Genomic DNA, 17,821 nt, shown 5'->3' with positions numbered 1-17,821 from the left:
GGAAACAAGGGGTGTGTTGCACAATAAACCACCATGACTATACTGCAAGAGTACCAGAGAAGGCATTAGAGATGAGCAAGGCACCTACAAATCTGAGATAATGCCACTGTTCTTTCACTGGAACATCACTGATCAGGAGCTTGCTGAGACTCAGGATGAGAAAAAGCCCTGGATATGCATGATAATGCTAGAGCTTTGAATTTACAAGTGATTGTGTAACTGTAACTGGATGCACGGCATTCTGAGAGTGGGACATTAGAAGGCACAGAACTGATGGATGACAGGCAAGGAAATCACACTACAGCAGAGGACAGGGGACACGAAGCAGGGTAAGGTCACCTATTTCCCAAGAAGAGAGAGTCTGAATAGAGACTGGTCACTGGAGCATGGAAATGAAGGAGGTCTGGGTATTCAGAAAGAATCTATGGTTGTGAAAACCATTTGAATTTTCGATCCAGTGATCATTTAACACTTCCAAAAGAGCCAGAGAACAAAGTTTATAGGCAGAGTTCTCAATTCCTACCCTTACCCTCTGAAGCCAAAATGCTGAAGAGCAATTACCCGAGTACAGTGAGTACCCCTTCCTCTGGACTGCATTTCGACAGCTTGTGGCCAAAGTGCACCTTCGCATTGGGGTATGACTCCACAGCTGAGGGAGGAAACAGAAGGTAAACAGAACCAAGCTGCAACTGTACCTTTGAGTAATCCCATGGAAACGACGGTCATTTTCCGTAAACAGTAAACAGGGATACTGCTTACTTAATTTGCTGATTTTTTTTATTTGTCACAGGGTCTTACTTTCTATGTAGCACAATCTTGAACTCATTGTGTACCCAGACTAGTCTTGAGTTGACAATCTCCAGCTTCTACCACTTGAGTGCTGGGCTTCTGAGTGTGAGCCTACCATATCAGAGAAGACACTTATATTTCATTTCACCTGAATTTGTTAAAATGGTAATTTGACAATTGTTTTGTGTGTAGTCTAGTATAATTTTTAATAACGTAGACAAATGGAAAACATCTGTTGTCACTTTTTAAAAATCCACCAAACTCCTGCACCTTTGTGACTGTGCCCTTGAAAAGAAGCAATTGTCACATGTATTACTATTAAAATTGCCTTTAAGACTTGATTTGTGACTAGAAACATTCAACCATTATGAATGTTACATATGCGTGTCTCTTTTTCCTCGTTGCTTCCGATTCATGGTATTATAAGTACAACATATGAACATCGAGAAACTGTAGAACAAGTTGACCTTGGTGTGGTTGTATGTGCCTGAGATCACATCACTCAGGAGGCTAAGGCAGGAGGGTCATGAGTTCAAGGTCACCCTGAGCTACATAGTAAGACTGTGTCTCAAAAACAAAAAGGAATTAAAAAGAAATAAGAAATAAGAAATTCTTTTTATCTCATTGCTGCATAAATAAGAGTTTATCTAATACAGTTAGGATGTCTTTTTTTTTTAATTAACTTTTTTTATACCAGGCTACATAAACCCATGTCCATACCATTAGAATACTACATATGAGGCTGGCATGTGTGGTCCCAAACTGGACATGCAACCTTATGATGTTCACTGGGAAGAACACTGTATAAGAAACTTGAGAATTACTTTTAGAAAAAGACCTTTACAAGTGTCTTGATACAGGAGTTATTGAATGTCCCAACCACATTGATCCATATTTTCCTTATTATTAATACTGAATGAACGAACAAACCATGAAACAATTGTCCATGAAAAGTAGATGCATCTGAGAATGGCTTTACCTGCAATGCTTTTATAAGGGAGGTGATTTAGTTCAAGAAAAGTATTTATAATTAATCAAATATATGGAATGGGTGGTTCACATGTTTCATGCCTTGCAGTGAAGAATTTTATATGCCAAACAATGCTTAGATCAGAGATTCTCTCTCTTTTTCCCTCTCTCTTTCTCCCCCCCACATACACACACACATATACATATATATGCATATACATACATACATACATACATACATAGAAAGAGATGTACATACACACTTCTTTATTAATTTAGAGCCCTTGAAGCATAACCCTAGAGAAAAACAGAATGTAAATATCTATCATGTATACCAAGAGTGTGCCTGTTTCATATTTCAGCTCTTTAATGTTAGCACATATTTCACACATAATATTAAAATCAGAAATTGAGTCATTAAAGAGCAAAGATTTTGGAATAAACAGACTAAAGCTCAAATCTAGATTCAGCCACTTTTATCAGTGAGAACTGAGATCTCTAAGCTGTCATTTTGCTATTTATAAAGCTGAGATAAGCTTAATTCCCACCTCACATAGTTGTTGAATGGACTGTGGAAACTAGTGCTTATGAACCACTTGCTATAGTACCTGGTGCTTCAACATCAACTTGCTATAATCATTATCTTAGCAAATTCAGAGATTGTTGAACAGATCTGCTACATTGCTATTCCTAAAAACAGCTTGGTATTTGTCTTCTTTCTAAAGATCAACAGGGATGTGTGTAGTAAATTGGTCCCCCTCCGTTCACAATCTATCGAAAAGACAGTTCCAAATATAACTAGAGATAAAATTAATTCTGTGGGATAGTTAACTTTCTAAGAAGTCAAAGGCTTCTAGGATACATCAAGAAGCTCAGCAAAAGGACTGAGAACCAAGTCAACTACTCAGGGCTAGAGAAGTTGTGGGTCTTGGAGGAAAATCTACAACCACCACTCTACTAAACTAGCATAATAAATCCTTATATCCATAGTCGTTCTCACCCCTCATTAAGGAAACTTCTCTTTGCAACAGATGGAGATCATTACAGAAAACCACAACCAATCAAAACACAGAGCCGTGGAGCCATTCCAAAGCATACATATACAAAACACCCCTGCATGTAAGGCTCAGGAAGCATTACGGAAGGGGACAGGGAGATTGTGAGAGCCACAGGATCAGAGATTTTGCTGTGGGTCTGGGTCTCCTCCTACTGTCAGAAGCTACACCCATAAAGCCTCACCACGTGCCTGCCTAAACATGGGCTGAACAAGGACAGCAGCAAAGTGGGTGGGGGAAAGCCCATGGGGCCTCAACCCTATGCAGAGAACTGTGGACAACTAAGGAATGCCGAGGGGGGAGAAGCCAGTTAGTTGTCTTTCCCAGGAAGGAGCACACCAACTGGTTAGCTAACACCAAATGATCAGCTCTGAACACATACACACAAATAGCATTAAGCAGATCAAAAAGGTTATATTTAGGAATATATATGTATATGTGTATACATACACACATATATATATGTATATATGTACACACACACACACACACACGCACACACATACACACACGCCTGTAATAACAATTAATGAAAAAAGAGACCATGTATTTGAAAAAGAGTAAGGAGCGGGTATCTGGATGGTTTAGCAGTGAGGAAAGGGAAGAGGGGAATGATGTAATTATATGATCGAAAAAGTAAAAGCTTTTAAAATTAAAAATAAAAGATAGGAATGTGTGAGGGGTATGTTCTGCTGATAGTGAATCTGTTAAAAAAATAATCTCTGAACTGGTAAAATTAACTATTAGATTTAATGACGAGTGAGAAGTCAAGGGTATGAGAGGTTACCAAGGGTGTGGGGTTCTGGTTCCCTAAATTGCAGATTTACTTAAAGAGCCTGGTAGCTTTCTATGGGTGGGCCTCTCTAATCACTCAGAGAACAAACTTAAGAACTAGATCTTGAGATCTTGCATCTTCCACTTTCTCACTACCCTCTACACAGCCTATTTTTCTGCTCAAGACATGAATTTGCCCTCCCCTTCACCACACAGCTTTCTAACTTTGCCCCGGGCCTTGGTTTGGCATTCAGGAGCTGTGACAATGCCCGCAAGCCTGTATCCTTTCAGCCTACATATCTTCTCTCCCTGACATGCATGTCTGATAGAGCACCGGCCAAGCTGTCAGTTTATGTTTCTTGACCCATTGGACTGTGAGTGCTTGACTGAGCAATGTGTGGTAGAATTGCAATGTCTAGGGAATGGATTATTCTCACTTAGATAATTGATGAGACAGACTCTGTGACAATCTTACTACTACTTCTCAAGGACACTGTAATGTACACGATCTTACTTTTTATAACCCATGAAAAGGAACAGCAACCAAACCCTAGTAAGTCATGTGACAAGCCAAATAGTCTCATGGGCTTTACTCAATCTGGTGAATCTGGCTTACCAGTCAGAAGATCCTTGTTTAAGTTTTCTCTGCTTATGGAAAGGATATACTGCAAGAAAAACAAAGTAGACATCATTCCTGGAGAGTGGGCAAATGTAACTAAGTTCCTCAGCAAGAAGAAATATTCACTATTTAGCTGAATGTTGTAAACTAATTTTAGAACGATTTAGCTAAGTAGTATGGCAATAATGATGATGATAATAATAAATAACTTTAATCTAATATGCTTAATATACTATCGAAAATTTTATCTTAGTTGTTCTCAAATTTTGATACTATAAAAAAATCAAACCTCATACAGTGAAAATATTAATTTCTTTAACATAATTTTAACAATATTCTAAATTGCATATTTCCATCAGAGCTCCCTAAATATGGTTGCTACATTGTTTCATTACTGATAACATCAAAGCAAATGCATTTTAAAAAAAATCTACCTCCAAGGGCTTAATTTCAGAGAAAACTGTGTGTGACGGTAACAGGGTTTGAGGGGTAAGGGGTGGGGGAGGACAGCCTCTGCTATGACATATATCGGTTATTTCAGACTTTGTGGTAAAATGTAGCAGGTTGACTGTCCCATAATGCAATGCACATGTGGTGTCTAGGGACCATAATGCTTTAAGAATCAGTTAAAATGTTTTATTTTTAGTTTAGTTTAAAAGCAGAACCAAAAATCTAGTAAAGTAAAAGCTGATGCATAATAATAGATCTTGGGTTGCTTATAGTCATCTCCACACTGGTAAAGTCATAAAAAGTTAAGTTTAAACATATATATATATATATATATATATATATATATATATATATATATATATATATATCTCAGAAATACCTATCATGGACCATGAACGTCACAATTCAGTCTTACGAGTTTGAGTGAATTTGGGGTAGTGGTAGCCTACCCCTTTAATTCCAGCACTTGGGAGGCAGAGCCAGGCAGATCTCTATGCATATGAGGCCAGCCTGACCTACAGAGTGAGTTCCAGGACAGCCAGGACTACACAGAGAAAGCCTGTCTCAAAAAAAAAAAAAAGAAAAGAAAAGAAATAGACTTTTGCCGGGCATTGGTGGCGCACGCCTTTAATCCCAGCACTTGGGAGGCAGAGGCAGGCGGATTTCTGAGTTCGAGGCTGGCCTGGTCTACAGAGTGAGTTCCAGGACAGCCAGAGCTACACAGAGAAACCCTCTCTCCGCAAACCAAGCCAAACAAGCACACAGATGGAGTCAGAATGAATTCATTGTTTAACTATTTAAAGTATATCATTTTTCCAAATTAGCAGAGACACAAAAATGCTAACTTGTGGCTCTTCCTCTCATTCTTGTTTTTTGGTTTTTTTTTTTTTGTTTTTTGTTTTTTTTTGGTTTTTCGAGACAGGGTTTCTCTGTGTAGCCCTGGCTGTCCTGGAACTCACTCTGTAGACCAGGCCGGCCTCGAACTCAGAAATCCGCCTGCCTCTGCCTCCCAAGTGCTGGGATTAAAGGCGTGCGCCACCACCGCCCGGCTCTTCCTCTCATTCTGAAGTAGAAACTTGACCTTAATAATCAAATCTAAACGCAGTATAAAGATGACTCAGTTGTCACAGTGACAGTGGCTGAGGAGGTGTTTGCTGTTAGGACTAGCTAACTTGGCATGTGTGTTCAGAGTGTGCGAGGCCAGGGACTGTGGCTTGCCAGCATGAGCAAGGCCATGAGTTCCATTCCCAGCACAGCAAGGAAACATTATAAAGGATGATAAGAAATATTCCAATTATAAAGCTTTGTTTAAGTCAATGTGGTGAAAAGATCCTTCACATATTAGTTATAGGGCTTTTGTGCCAGGGGAATCAATAGAACATATCAGTCCAATGCGGCCACCAGGACTTCTCCACCCCATCTACTTCAACTGTCTGGCGGCATTGTCCCAGAAGCAAGAGCCGGTGTTGTTCCTGACACAGTACATGCCTCCAACACCCATTCTAAAAGGCTAATCCCTAGAGGTCACTATGAGAAAACACAAGGCTAAGAGCCAAGTTAAACATTGTATTTGGAGAACAGTAATGCAATAGTTTTAGCGCAGAGTACTTCAAATACAACACGCTGCCTTCAAAGGAGAGTGCTTCTCACTAAGGGAGCATGGGAACACAGAGACGTAGGAGTGTGACCACAGCTTTGTCCACCCACCTCTGTGTATTACACAGGATTGTGACAGTTACCAGGGCAGGCCAGGAGGGAGAGGGACATGTACAAAAGCCACTGTGTGTGGTGTGGAGGGAAGAGACAAGAGGCCAACAGATACAGGAACAAGGATTTGGGAAGTCAGGTTTTCACGTCACCAATATCTAAACTGTGTATCTTGTGCAAAATGCTTCCTCCATGGCCCGGAGCTTTTCAGTAGATTCATTCTCTCTCCCTCTCTCTCCTTCTAGCCTTGTCACCTTGTCTCCCTCTGTCCCTCTCTCTGTGTGTTTGTGTGTAATGTTGAGTGTGGTGGGTACGGAAGTCATTGAGTGTCCTGCTCTGTCACTCTCTGCCTTATTCCTCTGAAACAGGCTGTCACTGAACATGGAGCCAGGTTGGCAGCTAGCTAGGCCTGGTGATTGTCATGTCTCTGCACCTCACAACGCTGGGATTGCAGGGGTAGGTGTGCCTGTGCCTGGCTTTTTATGTGAGTGGTGGGTCATTGAAAGTATGTTTCTCTCCTCTCTCTCTCTCTCTCTCTCTCTCTCTCTCTCTCTCTCTCTCTCTCTGTGTGTGTGTGTGAATACAGGTATACAGGTACCCGTGGAGATCAGAAGAGTGTGTTGGGCTTTCTGAAGGTGGACTTACAGGTGATTGCAAGCTTCCCAACGTGAGAGCAGCTAACTGAACTCAGACCCTCTGGAACAGTAGTAAGTGCTCTTAACTGCTGAGCTGTCTCTCCAGAGTGGATGCTAGGGAATTCAACTCAGGGCCTCATGCTTACACAGCAAGCACAATTACTCTCTGAGTCCTCTTCCTAGCTCCAATGCATGTTCTTCTGAGGAAGTTGTATACATAGACACTGTTGAAGTGGTGGATTTCACATCTGGATCTTGGTGGCAGCTAGCCAATACTGGGTGAGAGGGACCCAGGTGCCAAGAGGCTGCCGAGGCCAAAATAAGGCTGTCTCCCTGAAAATGTGTAGAAATCTCGAGGTCACAAGGATAACTGGATTTCCTCAGGCAGAGTAACTGAGTGGTTCAAACAACTTGATATAGTTCTTAAAGGGCAAGGTGGCCTTTTGTTTAACTAAAACACAACGGATGTCAATGTAATCATGCATACCCTGAAGGATGAATGTGGGTGTAAACTTGGCAGTCACCCAGTTTGAAAGAATTGAGAAATAGCAGCGGAGGTGGGGAAGGGACCACTTCCTCCCTGTTGCAGTGAAAGCTCTAAAATTAGAACTCACACACACACACACACACACCTGCTCCCTCTTGGGGAATCAAGAAAGCATCGTGGCCTCTGGTCCCAGTCACTCTCTTTATCTAGTTTCTCTGGGATTTGAACTACTATTGGAAGGTCTTTGTTTACTGATAGGTGATTCACTCTGGAGTCAGCTCAGTTGGATGGCTCAGCCTCCTCAGGATGCTCCATGGTAATACATGAGAATAGTGACATGAGATTGTCAATCAGAGAGCAATGAGGCTGGCTGTATGCAGTGCTGCCTGGCTTCCGGGTCACACTGCTGACAAGAAAGCTGCCTTAGTTTTGTCTTGATAAATCTCACATGAGTCTGTGGCTGTGTCCTCCTTTATGAAACATGGCAGCTGGATAAATAAATCTAAAGATTCTACTATGTGAGAGTGAACTTACATTTTCTCTCCTTCAGACCTCTGAGATATACTTGGCATTTCAGATTTAAGTCTTAGAAATGAAGTCTCACCCAGTTTTCCGCCTTTTGATTAGATTAATTCTGGTTTGCTACTGATTTAAAATTCCGAAACATTGTTTCAAACTTTCTCTGTAGCTTTCTTGTAAACTACAACTTCCCTCGTTCTCCAAACCACTTTTCCATTTCCTGTCCATGCCATGCAATGAAGTTTCCTTGTCTTATTCTACTCATGTCTCTTCCCATGAACCTGATGACCATCCCTTGTCCTTCAGAAGAATGTGAACCTGACTCGTGCTCTGTGCTTCATAAGGGTGTGGCCCCACAAAAATAAAGCAAACTGGGAATCCCCCTCTCAGCAGTGAATATTTGAAGCCTCCATTCTCTCTCAGAAAACTAAACTCAAAGGGTATAATTAGATGTAAAAATATTTTCTGCCAGTTATGAACGTCAGCATGAAAAACACAGAGCAGGATAATGGATTTGTTTTCAAAAACTACATCACTCTCTAGCCTCTGTTGTTTTGGGAATTATAAGGCACTGAAAACATTTCTCATTCATTCTATATAGTCTATTATAAGCAAACCCAGGGCAAGAGGGTCATTGAGGGGAAGGCAACTGCAGCACAGCATGCTCCGGAGTTGTCCTTGTACATGGTACTCAACAACAAACAGCATGGTGATTCTCTCTAATTGAATGGGAGACAGAGGGCATCCCAAACAGCTGGGCAGCAGGAGTCATGCGCAGAATAAGAAGTAGCCGGGGGAGATTGATAGCAGTAGCCCCGTTTTTGTCATGGTGTTGTTGGCTGGGCCCTGACTTGAGCATCTCCTATGAACTAAGTAGCTAACTAGTTTCTAGACCAAGGTTTGAGGTACCCTAGTTAGTACAAGGGAAGAAAGGAGTGGCTAACAAGCAAGAGGCACATTGCACGCATCGGACTCAGAAATTTTGCATAATCCCACTGTGTCCAATGTAAACCTACCTGCGACTTGTTCCCATAGGGGATTGCAGACTTCTTTCCCGAAAGAGAGTGGATCATTCTGGCTTTCATAGGCACACCTTTGGAAACGATCTAAGAAGAACCAGAAATAGCCATTTCCACCAGTAAGACATACCACTCCGAGAGTTAAATAGATGTGAATTTAAATGTGATTTATCAGTTAGTCTGTTGAATCTCCTTGGATGTGTATTCCCTGGTCTCAGGTAATAGTGCATGAAATAGCAAGCAACCTTGCCTTCAAGTTCCTTTTCTGATTTCCCCCAGTGATGGGCTGGAACCTGTAAGATGAGATGAACCTTTTCCTCTCCTGATTTGCTTTTGATCAGAGTGTTTCATCATAGCAACTGAAAAGGAAACTAGAGCATTCTTACCCACCCAATCGGAGATCCGCCTTCCTATAAGAGTCCAGCATGACTCATGACATCAGATGGGGTTGTAATGTCATGTCTGTATCCTGTCCTATCTTCATGTCTCCAGCCTTTCCACTCACCATGTGCTAAAGGTTCACTAGCTTGTCAAATTTGCAACTTTCCAAGCCTTTGCAGAATGAATTTTCATGTGTAGGTTGGCATCAAATGACATTTCAAATCAGGATAAAATCAATGCAATGGGATTGTTGAAAACCATTAAACATCATCAGCTTCACAAAAGAACTTTTTTGAGGATCAGGGCAGCAGTTTAGTGACTAGGCATGGTTGCTGTGTAAGCATAAGGACCACGCCAGTGGCAAACCCAAGACTCAATGAAAAACCCTGTCCTGGAAGTATAACAGAAAGCATGGTGGAGTCGGATGTCCAACACTTTTACCATTTATATGTAATAGCATAGGTATCGTCACCTAGCACATATATGAACACACAGGGCAACATCACACACACACACACACACACATACATACACACAAACACACACACACACACATACACACACACAATACACATATCCACGCACATCCACACACACACATACATACACACACACACACACACTCATCTTTTTAAAGAAAGAAAACTGCATCAACAATGTACCTGATCTTCCAGACCAATGGCCTTCAAGGCCTGCCGTCCTCTATAAGAAAGGGCCAAGTTAATGCTTCTTCCACGTGTAAATGTAGCCACTCGAATATCTAAAAACGGAACAGACGCCATGTTGGACATGCTTTCTTAAATGATGCTAAGGAGTGAGCAGATCCTCGTGTTTGAGCAACTGCTCAATTCAGAATCAAATTGAAAAGCTCATTAACTTGTGGATAGAAAACACCAAGTGTATATTGGTATTCGATTAAATTTAGATCACTGAGGTTTTAAAAACTTACAAATAGTTCCTGTATCTTAAATTGATTTTTATCAAAACATTTGTCTTTTATTCAGAAAATCTAAAGAGGTAGATCAAGGAATCAGAAACATTTCTCCCAGGTTCTATTACCAACTTACCTTCCCGAGCTTCGTACACATCAACTTGGAAATTCCTCTTTGCAAGGAAGCACGCATTCAATGCTCCAACCTAGAAATCAGAATCATCTTTTTCATGTCTTCATTTGGTTCAGTACATACAGAGACATTTTGGTGGAAAACACAATATTTTTTAAATATTTATTTTTTATTTATATGAGTACACTGTCGGTGTCTTCATACACACCAGAAGAGTGTATCAGATTTCATTACAGATGGTTGTGAGTCACCATGTGACTGCTGGGAATTGAACTCAGGACTTCTGGCAGAGCAGACAGTGCTCTAACCTCTGAGCCATCTCTCCAGCCCAAAACACAATAATTTGTATGGGTAGATATAATAGTTCATTCATTATATTGACTTCATCGTAGTCACTGTTCAAGAAGATTAGAGGCAAGACCAGCCAAATTATCTGTCTGGGCTTGATTATGCAAGCCTGTAATCTAGATGAGGCAGAAAGTTCTTGAGTTCAAGACCTGCCTGTGCAACTTAGGAGCAGCTTGTCTCAATATAAAAAGGTGACCCAGGAATACTACCTTTGCATGTCATATGCAGAACTCTCAACTCAATCCCCAATAATGAAAAAGAAAAGAAAACCAAATAATCAGAGTAATTCAAGATTAAGTGTTGTTGTTGTAGAGACAGGTTTGGCTTTCCTTCTTTCTTTTTCTCTTTTTTTACTTTTTCTTTTAATAGTGATATATCTAACTTACAAAGAGAAAGAACATAAAATGTGGGTACTTTGCAGAATAACTACAGAGCAGACCCTTATGCCCACTTAGACTTTATAACTGATACTCAGGTAAAAACAGCAAAACAAAACAAAAAAATAAATAAAAAACAAAACCAAAAACAACCCAACTAGAATATTTCTCCCTTCTAACATTCTCCCACCTCTACCTAATCACCGTACCCTCTTCCTTCTTGGAGACGAACACTTGAACTTTTGGTAATTTATTCTTGCGTCTTCCTGGTTTTCCCACCTAAGTTTGTTTCCTTATGGGATATAGCTTAATTTTGTCCATCTTTGAACTATATTCTTAGAAACACACTTTGGATTTTTTTAATTAAGTACTTGCTTCTTCAACACAGCATCATGATTTGGAGATTCGTTCATATATAAACGATCATTATTGACTTATTTAATTGTGGGTGTGGTATCTGCATACGTGTGCACGTGTGTGTGGGTTCACATGCTTGTGTGGAGACTAGAGGTCACTGTTAGGTGTTTTCCTTGATTGTCCTTAGTTTTTCAGATAGGGTCTCCCATTGAACCTCAGGCTTGTCCATTGGCTAGACTGACTGGCCAGCAAGTCCCAGGGATCAACCTCTCTGTTCCTAGTATTGGGGTTAGAGCAGGGCTACACGTGACTTTTCTTTGAGTTCCAGGGATTTGAGTTTAAATCTTCCTGCTTACACAATAAGCATTTTACCCACTGATCTTATATCATTATGACTGTAAAGACCTGGATGGTAACACATGTGTGAAATCACATGAACAAGCCACATGCACTGTTCTCAGCCAGGAACTGACTGACAGTAATTGACGCCAACCAGCAAGTATGGGCATATGTTATCTTGGATGGCTTGTCCAATGACGCCTTGGACATGACTACTGGCCCCAACCCACTAAATGAGACTCAGTATGTCACTATTTTAGGATACTCAGTTTTAGGGGAGTTTGTTACATGATGACAGATAATCCTAACAAGAGGGTTGGTAAATCTTCCTGAAGATTACTGCTAGTCAGCCTTTGAGGATTGGGAATATTGAGCCATGTGGAGAAGAAGCAGTAATAGTTTGTGATAGTTTACTTTATTATCAGAAAAGAATCATAACTGCTCCTCTCAAATTGATAAAAATATTGGTTCAGGAAATGATGTGGCTCCAGGGACAACAAGGTCAAGAAAATAGGAATGAGCTCAAGAAATAAGCTCATCAGAAATAAGTCCCTTTTGTTAAGGAAAAAGCTCAGAAGAAAGCTGGTAAGGACCACAAGCTATGATTTAAATGACGGGAGGCGAGCAAAGCCTTAAAGTAAGGAGATGGCTCCAGAACGGAGAGCCTAGGACTTAGAAGCAAGAGATCAATTTATCTATTACCTGAAAAGTTACCTTCAGTCAAGGAAGGATAACAAGCAGTGTAGTAGACGTGGGTGTCCCTGGCTATGCTAGGCACAGGTGTATGTGTGTGTGTATAATTAAATTATATATTATATATAAAGCATATATAATTAAAATACATGTTTATATTTATTAATGTGTTATGATCATATGATTATAGATATGATACAAGTATAAATAAAAGGATAATATTTGGGGCAATGTTCTAGTGGGCAAGGAAGAAAAGGTGAGCGGAAGACAATGAAATATATTAGTTCTTGTATTAAGGGGGACTCGTCCCTGCTTATTGTTAATAATAAACCAGGAGCAGCAACAAAAAGTAACTAGGAGAGTTGTCTCCAAACAGAGTCACAATAGTATGTTAAAGACTGAGGATTCCAGTTCTGTGAAACTGAGGCTCACCTAAAGCTAAAATGGAAACATAGACATGTATTCAGCGGTCAGAGCTGATCCTATGGCTTGGGATACAGGATTTACACTCTGAATGTACTCCCTCTTCTCAGCTGCTGTAGAAAGCGCATAATTTGGAAAGACTGTCAGTATCGTCTTGGTTGTTAGGTGGCAAGTGACTAAGAAGACAAGGAGATAACATGGAAATGTGATGTGAAAGTCACTCCAAAGCCTCTCACAGCTCTGCTAAGGCACAGCTGGATTCCTGACCACAGGGAGAGGATGGAGGAAGGAAGAAACTGGGCAAGCACAGTAAGGAAGATGTGGTGAGCGTGGCCTCCCACAGGGACATAGATAATTAGGAACTAGTGCTACACATGTTTTAAAGCACTGCGCCAAGGACCTAATAATAAGCAAGTAGCAAGGTGTGGGATATATTTTTTGCATGTAGGAAAGACTAGGTTCTGTAAAGGACTTCAAAAACCCATCAAGACTGTTAGATATAGGCAGAGGGCATAGAGTTAAAACTTCTTTGATGAAACCAAGCCCATGTAAAACTCTTAAAGATAGAGGAGGGTTCACAGAAACATTAAAAGCACCCCTTGACCTCCTGAATAAAGGAAGATAGATTTCTGCAGCCCATCAAAGTCCATACCATGTGCTGTTAGGATGTCCTCAGGATGGAATGACAGGGAGAAATCTCAGAGCTGAAAGAGTGGGAATCAAAATGGACAGGCACACAGAGGACCTGGTTAAAGTAAATGGGTTGCAAAACCAAACCAAAAGGGAGGAAGGAAGAGGGAGGAGGGAGGAGATTAGAAAGGGTGAGGGAGAGTAAATAGTGTGCATTTTATAATGTGAAATTGTTAAGAACCAATGTAATAAAAAAATCTTCAAGAAGAGAAAGAAAACGTGGTACATCTACTCAATGAAATTTTATTTAGCTGGAAAATAGTGAAATGATAACATTTATAGGAAAATGGGTGGTGTCAAAGGTGATAACATCAGGCGGAATGTAAAGACAAACAGCATGTTTCCTCTCACTTATGAAATGCATATTTAAACATTGGGGGAGGGATTAAGGGAGGAAGGGAGCTTGAGGGGGGAAGAGGTGTAAAGGGGGAGGGGACCCAGCAGGGTAATGGGATGTATACCTATCTCATATACATGTGCATATATATGTACATGTATGGAGAGAATGGGCGCTCTGTGGGGGAAAGGGCAAGCGAGAGGGAAAGAGGGAGGACACAGTTTTGCATCTTCTAAAATCAGGTAGATTTGTTCCCTTCCGTTATTGCTGCTGCCCTTGAGTAAGTCATGGATGGATAGCAGCTTTCTAACTGGGCAGGTGCTCCCTAATATCCCTAAATGTTCTCCACAAAAAGCCTGAGGATGTTTGTTTGTTTGTTTTTAGGTAGACTTGCTTTAAAGCCCAGACTTGCCTGGAACTTCCATCCATCCTCAGCCTCCTGCTGATGTGATTACCAGCATGCCCTACCATGCCCAGCTTGGAGGATCTTTCAAAATCAGTCTTCTTTCTTACTAAAATCCTCACCCACCCCAAGCCCTCAAGCATAGTGCAACGTTGAATAGAATCCAGTCTTCTTCCCTGATCTTCTAAGATGCTATATATATGCCCTGGCCATGTCTGCTTCCCATCCTGTTGAGGTGGCTGGTCCTATCCCTTCATCAGAAGGCTATCTTTGGGACTACAAACAAAAACTTGCAAGACCCTCCCCTCCAAGCAGTGCCTTGTTTGCTTTGATAGCTCACTGCTGACTCCTTGTTTCCTTCTCCATTACCCTTCTCCTCCCTAGAAGGCCCACTCCTTTATCCATGGTACCTTAAACGACACAGGCAGCAATGTATACATTCTCATTTTGTTCAGCAATTTAATAGGAGAGAGTTAGTGCAAAGGCTGGCCTGATGCCTGACACCCACTGCACATGATGCTCTTCCTGAGTGCTTTGTTTTGCTTGCTTTGCTGAGACACAGGCACTTACTGTGCATCCCAGGTAAACCCCAACCTCACTCCACTCCCCTGCTCTGCTGAGGCCTAGCATTACAGATGTGGGCAACCATACCTGCTTCTTTAGAATCAGATATAATAAAGGACCTGCCATATTCATTTTCCCACGAGCAACACAATTTTATTATTCTTTATGGGAGAGTAATACCTGTGTGCATGGTGTGTGTGTGTGTGTGTGTGTGTGTGTGTGTGTGTGTGTGACCATTTCCTTATTCATTCATCTTCTAGTGGCTCCCTAGTCAGTCTGTCACCTAGCTGTTGGGAGTACTGCAACAGTGGACACAAGCATGCTGGTTTCTCTACAGTACGTAGACTTGCTTATTATAGATATAAACTGAGAAGTGGTGTAACTGAATTGTAGAGAGGTTCCGTTCTTAATTTTAAAGAGCATCTGTGATGATTTCAATTAAGTGGATTTTTTTTTTAATATTGAAGTTCTATTGAGAAAAAATGTACATATTTTTTTTTAAGGGAGCTAGCTTCGGCTATGAAAATAAAACACACATTTGCACTCCTCTCCTTAAGCAGAGTGGGACAAAATGTTTTTATTATAATGACCTGAGATAGATTCCTGTTTTAAAAGAAAAGTCATGTTTGGAAACAAAATAAGGTGAAATTTGTTTTATCTTTTAGGAAATACTAAACCAAAATGATAAAAGAAAACAGACACTCGTGTGTTTAGTGGATATCAAATACATTTCCTGGAAAGAACAATTTAAAACAAATGCTGTTACCTGTATTTATTGTCAAGATGGCTGCTGGTGAATGAGCAGATGAAGAAAATATGGTACACACACAATGGAGTAGTGTTTAGCCATAAAGAAGAATGAAATCCAGTTATTTAAAAACAAGAATGTGTCTCAGGTCGTCTCAGTAAGAATGAGTAGATTTGGAAGACATTGGGATAGATGAAATATAAATACATAAGACAAGTACTGCATATTTTCTGTCACATATGGAAACACACACACACATACACACACACACAGAGGGGGGGGGGAGAGAGAGAGAAGTGAAGAAGAAAGAAGACCTAGAAGTTTCAGAGAGATTGAGGAGATGTGGGAGAAGGAAGAGTGTAGAAGGGTAGAGAGACATGATTAGCACCCAACACGCATACATAGAAATATCAGCGATTATTTTGTGTTGATAACTGTAGTAAAAAGCACTACTATATTTCTAGCATATATATTTAAACATCAAAAGTTTTGACAGAATCAACAATCCACAAAAGTAACCGGTCATTAGTGAGATAACAATAACAAAAATAAAACACCTGAAGAGCAATAAATGTCTGAATAGTCTTACCAAACCACCACCGATGACAGCCACTCTTTTTCCCTGAGAGTCAGATGATGCCATAGCTGCCTCTGTTCAGGCTGGAACTCTCTGCCCTACATGCTGATGTTTTGCGTTCTATTTATTGCCAGAGGCCCAGAGCCTTTGTGAGCCAGAAGCAAGGTTTGGTCAAAGCTCACTTCCTCTGATAGTGTTTAACTCACTAGAAGCCCAAAGTCCAATCAGCCTGGCTCTCGGAGACAATTCACTGTGATAACCAAAATTTGAAAAACCCAGTCACGTAAAAGACACTTTTTTTTCCCCAAATAACAGCCTTGGGGCTTTTCTTCTTCTTTTTCTACCACGTGTGTCAGTTTCGTTTTCATTCAAAATATGGGTGTGAATGAGACTTATGTTGTCTGAGGTCCCGAAGCAGCTTCCTCTTCTCAAAGAAACTGAGCTGACCTGGATTTGCAGCTAATTCTTGCTACTGAGACCAACCAAGAATTTCCCTGAAAGGTTCTTGTGGGCTTATTGCCTTTAACTGTCTCTGTTGGAAACCATTCTTTGCTGTCTTAATAATTGTCTCCTGAGCAGGATTTGTAGATATGTAACCAACTGCCCAGGTTTTCACTTTGTTTGTTTTTTTCTTGCACAGGACTTTAGAATCTAGCTCATGCCTTGCCATGGGCAAGATGGTAAGCTCCCTGCATCTCTTCTGGAATGTCTGGTGTGAGGGTGTCTCAGCACTTTGACATCTCTACTTCATTTGAGGCGTATAGTACTTGGTTTGGGGCCTATTTGTGAGCTGTGCTTCTTTTCTGGACCTTACTGTAATATAAAGTAGAATAAGAGCATCAGTGAAGATTTATTGTTTTTTCTAATTTCTGATGAGAACACAAGGAGCATTTCCTTGGGTAGGGACTAGAAGGAAACACCACTCGATGGCGCCCCCTGTGGGAGAGTATGCTAGATGTTCTAGAAAACGGCTGAGTCTTTCTAGTAGGTTGCAGATCACATGGCATGAAGTTAAAGACATGGCAAGGGTATACAGACAATGGTAATACTGTGAATCCTGTCTCTTCAGGAGCCCATTTCTCTTGTCCAGAGACAAGCTGTGGTTTGCTGTGTGGATTACTCATTCCTCTCCAAGCCCCCTACATCTTTCTCTCCCTCCTGTCTTCCTTTCTCCTTCTCTTCCCTCCTTTTTACCTTCCTTGCTTTCCCTCTTGGCCTCATTTTCTCCCTTCTTCTTCCTTCCTGAACTTTTCGATATAAATGTTAGCAGATTTCACACCCCTTCCCACCCCAATTTTTCTTTCAATTAACTTTAGTATCGATATAGAGAAAATTGTATTTTTTAGAAGCTTTTTAAAGATTAAGGAGTATTTCACATGAAAGTAAAGTGCTTAAGAATAAATGTACAGTACAATCATTTCCTGCACAGTGTGTGCCTTTCACAGAGTCCAAGAAAGAAAACATCACAGCTTTCTAGTAGTCTGCTGCCCCAGGCCT

At 40.8% G+C, this 17,821-nt stretch overlaps 1 protein-coding gene across 1 annotated transcript in view; it reads right to left on the bottom strand.

Annotated features, from left to right (window-relative positions):
* Positions 1-16,597, bottom strand: part of Kmo (kynurenine 3-monooxygenase) — a 30,053-nt gene extending 13,456 nt beyond the window's left edge. The window contains exons 1-6 of the mRNA XM_028755258.1: positions 16,337-16,597; positions 10,472-10,541; positions 10,067-10,164; positions 9,021-9,110; positions 4,204-4,252; positions 562-649 (exon numbers count right to left, since the gene is read on the bottom strand). Coding sequence (XP_028611091.1) covers positions 562-649; positions 4,204-4,252; positions 9,021-9,110; positions 10,067-10,164; positions 10,472-10,541; positions 16,337-16,390 — 449 coding nt within the window. The 5' untranslated portion in view covers positions 16,391-16,597. The remainder of the gene's footprint in view (positions 1-561; positions 650-4,203; positions 4,253-9,020; positions 9,111-10,066; positions 10,165-10,471; positions 10,542-16,336) is intronic.
* Positions 16,598-17,821: the final 1,224 nt, after the last annotated feature.

The sequence above is a fragment of the Grammomys surdaster genome, unplaced genomic scaffold (genome assembly GCF_004785775.1).
Source record: "Grammomys surdaster isolate TR1022 unplaced genomic scaffold, NIH_TR_1.0 126051, whole genome shotgun sequence".
Classification (NCBI taxonomy): Eukaryota; Metazoa; Chordata; class Mammalia; order Rodentia; family Muridae; genus Grammomys; species Grammomys surdaster.
This window is presented reverse-complemented; position numbering and strand designations above follow the sequence as displayed.